Source organism: Phyllostomus discolor, chromosome 6 (assembly GCF_004126475.2).
Source record: "Phyllostomus discolor isolate MPI-MPIP mPhyDis1 chromosome 6, mPhyDis1.pri.v3, whole genome shotgun sequence".
NCBI lineage: Eukaryota > Metazoa > Chordata > Mammalia > Chiroptera > Phyllostomidae > Phyllostomus > Phyllostomus discolor.
Genome location: NC_040908.2, coordinates 110421777 through 110430961, shown reverse-complemented (window position 1 = coordinate 110430961; position 9185 = coordinate 110421777). Strand labels below are relative to the sequence as shown.

The 9185-nt window shown below is 35.2% G+C and overlaps 1 protein-coding gene across 7 annotated transcripts in view; it reads right to left on the bottom strand.

The window, feature by feature from the left end:
• Positions 1–9185, bottom strand: part of DLG2 (discs large MAGUK scaffold protein 2) — a 1904207-nt gene that overhangs the window by 1880425 nt on the left and 14597 nt on the right. For all 7 annotated transcript variants that reach the window (XM_036030125.1, XM_036030122.1, XM_036030121.1 and 4 more), the window contains one exon: positions 4393–4524. In XM_036030125.1, coding sequence (XP_035886018.1) covers positions 4393–4524 — 132 coding nt within the window. The remainder of the gene's footprint in view (positions 1–4392; positions 4525–9185) is intronic.

The window sequence follows — 9185 nt, the reverse complement described above, 5'->3', positions numbered from 1 at the left end:
CTTTTCCATGCCTCATAATCACCTGGAAGGCTTATTAAAACACTCCAGAGGCTCTGGTTCAGTGTCTCTGGGGTAAGGCCCAAGAATCTGCCATGCTAACCATGTTCCTGGTAAGGCTGCTCTGCTCCAAGAGCTGCACTTTGGGAACCTCTGCTTTGGAGGACCAAAACCATGTTGTTTCAGATTCACATGACTGTGTGGGTCTTCTCACTCCCTATCATCTATAAAAAATTCTTTGACTTTCTTATGATCAGTTGGCAAAAACTATGTTATGATGAATAATTAAGACCAAAATAGCTGTGATGTTTTCAAATAGATGTTACTTTGAAATAAAAGTATTATATTAGAATTACTGTACTGAGAAAATATGTAGCAGTTTTATATTATTCAAACTAAAATGTGATAAAAACTCTTACACAGATTGATCTTGTAGTACTTGTCACCTGTTATACTTAAATGAATTAATTAACAGCACACCTGATGTCTCTTTCCCCCAGTCAATTGCTCTCCCTTACCCATGAGGACAAAGACTATCCTCTCCTCTCTAGTTGATTAATATATCTCTATTGCCTACCACAATATAACAAGACTTTTAAAAATAATTGTTGAGCCCTGCCTGGTGTAGCTCAGTAGATTGAGCATGAGCCTGCAAACCAAAGGGTTTCCAGTTTGATTCCCAGTCAGGGCACATGCCTGGGTTGTGGACCAGGTCCCCAGTACAGGGTGCATGAGGGGCAACCACACATTGATGTTTCTCTCCCTCTCTTTCTCCTTCCCTTTCTCTCTCTCCAAAAATAAATAAATGAAATCTTTAAAAAATAAAAATATAAATAATTGTTGAATAAATGAATAAACAAAATTTATTGACAACCTATTATTTTTTAAAGGTCCACATACTGGTGGTACAAAGGTTAATTAGATACAATTTCAACTCTCAAGGTACTCACAGTCTATTGAGAAGGCAGAATCATTTTCAGTTTATCAAAAGGCAATGTAATTAGTACTTTACAGTAATATAAACGAAATGCTGAGAGACATAATAAAAGGGATACTTAAGGCTGCTGGCAGGTACGGGATATGGTAGAGGCTTCCACAGGAGGTGATAAATCCCAATATGTGGTCTGTCTAATGTCTCATCCACATTGCTAGTAATGTCAAGCATCCATAGGATTCTGTATTAAGCTTCATGGAAATAAAAAGTATTCCACTCTAATACAAAATCCAACATGCAAGTCTCTAAAAAGTGGAATAGCACTTTTCTAAGATGCTGCTCCTGGGCAGGGTTTTAAGGACAGTATCACTTTACTATCCAAATCTTTCCAGAATAGTTCATTCACCTCAAACACTACAAAGAGAATTTTTAATTTTCTAAATATCTGAAAGAGAAGTAAAAAATAATATTTTTAAAAGTTCATATTGGTCCTGCAACATCTAGTTGAAGAATAAATAACCTTAGTATCTTAAAAAACAAAATGTTTTAGCAATGTAATAAAAAAACCTAAATAAAAACCCTAAATAAAAAAACCCTAAATTAATTTGTAAAATATTGTGGAATGTCAATTCATTTCTATTCAAATTCTGTAAGGTGTTAATGCAATCATCATCGAAAAAATGATCCACTGGACAAAACTTTTTCCTCAGTATGACCACAAGATGTCACCCTAAGCCTGGCATGTAAGTGTGCAGCTTCTGGCACATTGCAGCGTCTGGCGTTCTTTTTTTATATACCAATAAACACTAATGATTAACTTTTAAAAGCTGAAAGTGTCTTTGTCCACTGCCAATTATTAGTAAATGGAAAACAAAAACTAAATGCAGGGACTCTCAAAGCAAAGAGGAAGAAAGTTAAACAATTCATCATTCTCCATGTTTTTCATATATCCAGCTATTTACAGTAAGAGCAATCCACTTTAACCACAGATATTACTTTCTTACTTTACTTTATTTATTTTTCAAATTTTCAAGAATTAGCATATATTACTTTTATAATCAGATAAAATTATACTTTAAAAATTAAAAATATCAACACTTTTGCTATCACCTTCCACCTATTATAAGAGAACCTTGTTTATAAAATGCTTTTATGCACTATAATGGTAGTCAAGGTTATACAAATAGAATTCTGTCCTCAAAGATTATACCATCTAAACATATTGGCCTTTGGCGGGGTTTTTGAAAGTGTGATGAAGGACCACAAAAGAAGGACAGTATTCATTTTCAAAGTGATTATTTTTCACCTGTAGAGTCTTGGTTTCCTGGTCACATGCAAATGTCGCAGCACATTCTGCAATAGCAGTGTTTCACTTTACTGTTCATTTGTGTTGGGTGTTAGGCATTGTGATTCTCTTCTATTTCTGCAGTTAATTGAGATTCGTGCAAGTTGTTATTTCAATGTACTGGCTATTTAAATATCAGGACAATGGATGAAGCCACTGTCTTTCCCTTACTTGTACCAAGAACAATAACAAAAAGTGGGGGGGAGGAGGTGGTTAAAACAGAAAACAAGTTATAGGCCATAAACAATGTTGCATTTATCAATGGCTCCCTCCTTAACCTTTTACAAAGCTTTGATCCCCTTCAGGATCTACAGGGCTACGTGGTTTTTCTTCTTTTGTGTCCTTGAAGACAATACACAGTGAGACCACTAAAACATTCAATAACAACACATTTGTAATCAGTACTTAGCAATCCACATAGACTTGAATAAAAAATTATTATTTTGTTGTATAATGTTGCTCCATTTTTCGAAGTCTAGTTTATCCCAAAATGACTTTTAAAAACCAGCCAAAGCAAATCCAGCCATTTAAAGCTGGGCACCAGGATTACTTACATAACAGCTTTATACAGATTATTGCTGCCTCTCATTTTTTAGAGGCATTCAAACTACGATGTAGGCTATTTGCCAATATATTTATCACTCACTCAAAATAATTACAAAATGCAATGCTTTGTCATTCACTTGTCGTTTTATTCCCCATGTATTAATGTTGCCGTACTGAATGGTTACTTTGCCAAAATGTGGTCAATAACAATGCTCTTCCTAAATCAAGTTCAGAAACTGAAACTCTCAAAAAAACTTGGCTAGTCTTAACTAAAGGTATCATACAAACTTATTGAACAGATATTGCCATTCAGTTCATCGCCTTCACTAATTACAAATAGGATGAAACTATTAATTAATTGAGAAATTTGTGGCTTAAAATATTGTCAACTATATTATCTAATGACAGGATTTATTTAAATTCTGCAAGAGTCCATTTAGAGTTGTTTCTATTTAATACCAACTAAGATGATTATAGTTGTTTGTGTTGTTAATTCTTACCATCCACGAGAGAATATTTTAAAGAACTTAATCCATGGGCAAAATAATCCTATAAAGCTTTTTTTTCCTGTTTTTAGTCAACAGACTGATTTTCAAATTTTCAAAGTGTAATGGTGTTTAAAATTATATTCAGAACAACTTGGAGTTTTTTTAGTAAGTGTAAACATATCAATAAAAACATATAAAATATTTTCAAGGTTAATTCTCATAATTCCCATTTTTATATTTTTATTTCAATAACTATCAGAACTTAAAAATGCAATAATAACATCTAGTAAACTCAGTTATTTCTTTAAAATGCACTATTTAAGGTCAGTAAAATATATAGTATAATTAGGTGGGGGTTTTTAAATTATTTCATTAGTTGGCTATTTTTGTTGAGGGGAGATATTCACTGATATCTTTTTGCTACTTTATTTTAACTCTTAAAATATCATTAAAAAGAATTAAAAGTTACCTGCATAAATGCAAAAGATACATGTATATAGTCATAGATAAATAAACTATATCCTTGATTATTAAAGATTGTTAAGAAAATCTTTACTAAGTTAGAAAATAAACATAAAGTTAAACCTTATATAGTTTGATTCCTGACAAATTGACAAGAATTCCAAAGCACTGAGATTTTCATCAACAAATTGTTCTATTTGGGTCATAAACTTTCATAAGGGAAGCAAAAAAGAAGAAGAGGATACTTTAATTTTTGTTTTAAGAAGAGAGTAAAAGCAGGACTTGATTCTACGTCAAATGTGCCCCTTTGTGTTTTGTGCTGGGCAACTTCCTTCCCTAACAACACACAAGTCAGGTTTGTTCCTACGTAAATTTTCCTTCCCATACAAATCATCCTTTCAATATTTATATTTTTAATAATCCACACTTTATTAATACTCTTTAACAGTTCTTTTTTAGGTTAACTTTAAATAAGAAAAAGAACCCAAACCTTTTCTTCTACTATCAAAAAAGATTATTCCACTCTTAAATTTGGTTAACATCAGGTTCTCTGACCACGTTTCTCAGACTACCAGACACAATTCTTACCATTAAGATAATACATAATTTTTAATGCATACCTAGCAAAGCTTGGAATAAGGTGCTCCTAAAGATGCCCATCACCTTTTTAACAGCGTTTTTCAACTGCTGCTCCTCTGGTTTCTTTAATTTTTTGCAGTATTCTTCTAGTAATGACAAAGCTCGGTCAGTATCTGAAAAACATGATTTTTTAAATACTATCTTATGGTCTTAAAAATAGTAAGCTTACATTAAACAATTCTATAGTTGTATTCCTATTTTCATGGCAAAAAAGAACTTAATAAAATAATCATAAATTCCATAAACTACCACACAAAATTGAGAATTACACTTAACTTTTAAGAACCTACTTTATTTCTATAGTCCTGCCTTCCAAAAGAATCTGTAACCAGAAACAAACAAAACAAAGGTCCCAAATGCAAAGCTGGCAACAGATACAATTCTCTTGTCAGAAAAATTATCTTAAAATTGATGACATCCTACAAGAAGTGCCCAAATTCCTTAACTCAACCTTCAAGATCTCCCTCCTATAATCTTTATACCACCCATATTTTCAGCCATATTTCCCACCACAAATTCCACTGTCCTTTATATACACATTCAGTGCCCGAGGCACATTGGATTTCTCTCTCTTTCCTTCCCTTTCCTCTCCCTCCCTCCTTTTTCTTACCTTTGTACTTTTCTTTGTTCCTACTGCTCCCTGTATTGGAACATGCTCCCACATTCCACTCTTTCTAGAATCTGTGTGCTATATTGGAAAGGGTTTGCTGTCAGCTAGATCTGTGCCTGTACTGCTAGCTGTGTGTGATCTTTAACAAGTCACCAAACCTCTCTGAACTTCAGTTCCCTCAGAGGTAGTTGCATTACATCACACAATACTTGGCACAATATCTAATATAAAGAAAGCATCCCTAGCTGGCATGGCTCAGTGGATTGAGTGCCGGGCCTGTGAAGCAAAGGGCTGCTGGTTCAATTCCCAGTCTAGGGCACATGCCTGGGTTGCAGGCCAGGTCCCCAGTAGAGTCTGTGTGAGAGGCAACCACACTTTAAGGTTTCTTTCCCTATCTTCTCCCTCTCTTCCCCTGTCTAAAAATAAATAAATAAAATCTTTAAAAATATATATATGCATACATATAGAAAGCAGTCAACAAATCAAATGAAAACCCAATTCATTTACAGCTAACTCAAATGCTGTCTCTTGCATAAAGCTATCTCTGACAGTTAAAATTAATCATAATCACCCTTCTTACAAACCATTTTACAAACACAAATAACTCTAGGCATTCTTAATACATACTGCCATATAATGGCTTTTGGAATATATGTCTTTATCCCCCACAAGACAAAATATCCTTGAAAAAGTCACCAGAATGACAATGCCTGTGTGTGTAGTGACAATTTTTTTTTTTGGAAGTGAGAAGATTCAACTTTATTGTTCCAACATGAGGATTTATTTGGAGAATGGCAAGTCACAGATTTTTTTTTAATATTTTATTTATTTTTTTAGAGAGAGAGGGAAGGTGGGAGAAAGAGGGAGAGAAACATCAATGTGCAAGAGAAACATCAACAGGTCACCTCTTGCATGCTCCCAATTGGGGGCCTGGCCCACAACCTGACTGGGAATCACACCGACAACCCCTCAGTTTGCAGGCCAGCACTGAGCCACACCAGCCAGGCTCAAGTCACATAACTACACAGCAGTATCACAGAGAATATAAAATACAGTAACTGATTTACTCAGATCTGAAATGCTTTCTGAGGGAGGACAAGACTCACCTTAACCAGTGAACAACTATGTTTGTCACCAACTTGTGTATTGTAAAACTGCGTTTAGAAAGCTTCTGAAGAAAATGGCAACAGCCAAAGTGACCAGAGTCTTAAATATTTTATCAGTAATTTTCCTGGTTTTATGATTTATACATTTTTTATTGATTTTTGGCAAAGTCTTAAAGTCATAGCCAGTTTAGGGTTGTAACTAATGAATGAATAGTTCCAACATGAATGTTGGTTGATTTTTTTCTATCACATTAATGAGTATGATGCAGATGAAACAACAAAGATGGCTTAAGTGATAAACCTTCACTCATTCCTTCATCAATTACACAACTGCTTTGCTAAGTCAAATAATTATTAAATAGTGGACAGATGTTTTTTTTAATTTCTCTGCTAATCACAATGTAATAGCTACAGACATAGTATGCTTTTTTAAATAAAATAACATTTGTTATATTTTCCCATTACCATTTAGTCTCCTTATACCCCCCTCCCTCCAGCAATCACCTCACTGTTGTCCATATCCATGAGTCCTTTCTCCTTTTTGCTCACTCCCTCCCCCACCTAATGCCCCCCCACTAGCTGTCATCTGTTCTTTATCTGTGAGTCTGTCTCTGTCTTGCTTGTTAATTCATTTGTTCATTAGATTCCACATATGAGAGAAATAATATGTTTTTAATTTGTACTTTCATTACTAACATTTTATCACTTTCTTATCAGCAAAACAATAAATCAAGCCCTGGTGTGTAGCATTTGCACTTTCCAAGGTGTAAACATTCCCACGAGGGCCAATCTCAAGCTACCAAAGTAACATCATTGACCGTGGACTTGGGAAGAGACACACAGCAGTACACCATTACATAGCTTGTCCACCACACAGATAAACAGATGTAAATAAGCGTACAAGGTAAAAAAAAATGTAAAAAAAAAAAAAACTAGGAAATGGTGAGTTTTGAGTGTTACTTTTAATATAGTTACTTTAAAGTACATTTATGTAATTCAATTTTTAAATGGCTGTGTTTCAAAGCAGCTTGAAAATTCATTGAAGATGTTACAATAGGCTCCTGCAAGCTGGCAGGAGCCGCACCAGCACACCACTGCTTCTGGGGCAGTGCTCTCTTTCCAGTCCTCTCCCTACATCACAGTCACTTGTACTGGTCCTCCTCCACCCTCAAGCCCCTAAACTTCTGGAGACTTTCTATTCATTACTCTCTAGGTAACCTTATTCAGTCTCCTGGCTTCAAACACCGTCAGGACTCTCAGGTCTCCCAAATTTATATCTATATAGTCCAGACCTTTTCCCAGCGTTACAAACTCACAACTAACTGTATAGTCAACATTTCCATTTTGATGTCTAATAAGCATCTCAAATTTAACTTGTCAAAACTGAACTTCAGGTCTTAGTCACCACCCCCAACCTATTTCTTCCACAACATTCATCTCTGGTCCTTTCGATCATTCAAGCCAGTATCACTGGAGTCATCTTCATTCTTCTTCTCTAATTCTCCACACCTAATCTGTCAGTAAATCTTGTTGGCTCTAACATCAAATTACAAAATCCTATCACTTCTCACCACCTCCAGCGCTGCCTCCCTGGTCCAGCCACCATTATATACCCCCCGCATTACTGCAATAACCTCCTACTAGTTTACACGCTGTCACCTTCACCTCCCTACTGGCATTTCCAAACACAGCAGCCAGAAAGATAGTAAGTCAGATATGTGACTCCTCAGTTTAAATCCTCCAGTGACTCCCCATCTCTCTCAGCAAAAGCCTGCCTCTCCGATTTCAGGTCTTACACCTCTCCTCTTGTGCACTCTACTCCAGCCACAGTGGTCTCTGCTCTTTCTCAGTATAGCAAGGACTCTCCTACCTGAGTGCCTCTATTCTTGCTCTTCCACCTAAACATTCTTTCCTCAAACATCCACAAAGCTTACTCCTTCTCTTCTTTCATATCTCTGCTCATGTGTCACCTAATCAATGAGGCCTTCCCTAATACTCCTAAATTATATAGCACACCTCAAGCTTACTCCCATGAAATAAGGGAGTACTTCAATAGGCAGTATTAAGTGGAAAACATTTTGTAATTAGTTATTTTTTACCTAAGAAGGTTAGAAATATAAAAATGAATGTGGATGCACAGAGGGTCTACTCCAGTTTTAAAATAAGATATATTAACAGAAGATGGTGGCATAAACATATACTAATATATTTGCATAGGAGTTTAATTTTTGTATGCTTTCATACTGGTAATATTTTTAACAACTCTTGGAATCAAGGGCAAATATTTAAATCCCCATTTCATCAATAATTAAACAATCAGAGGTTTCCCTAAATGACAGTGGCTTACTGATCTCACTTTCTAACCCATTCCTAATGATTAATGTAAGTAATCAACAATATAATAATTATACTACACCTCCCTCAGTATTTCTATGTGTCTTTGGGCTCTAATTATCTGATTATCTTAGTGCCTCAAGCTTCAGACTTCTTTATTTCTTCATTTATTAGATAGTCTTTAAGATTTTACTAGGTACCAGGAATCTTTTTCTCTTTTCTTTCATAATAAGAAAAGAGAAAACTACTGTGGCATTTTTGCAGGTATTCACTTATTCTAATCTTCTATTCATGAGGAGCAATTCTCAAAAACGTCCCAACAACATTCCCATAATAATGTCCACAAGTATAATTTGGTAGGTAAGGGGACGTTCATTAACTCACTCAGCACATAGTAATGAATGACTCAGGGAAGACAATGTATTGATTTAAAGCAGTTAGATGGCCTCTAAACCAACGGAGCTTATTATCCCTCTCATCTCTGTATGAGAAAAATCTCATACATAAAGCAAAATGCTAGAATATTTTTAACTGGTCAAATATAATGTAGTCTCTCTCAGGCAACTTAGGCTTTTGCATGCCAGCTTCTAGTGCTGGAAGTACTGCCCTGTACCACCACCGGGGGGCAATGCCATTATGTCCTTGTCTCGACTTAAATTCTTGTTTCTGATTAATAAAGGCTTGAGCTTCCAGGTAATCTAAAACTAGATGCCTATGCAAAAAT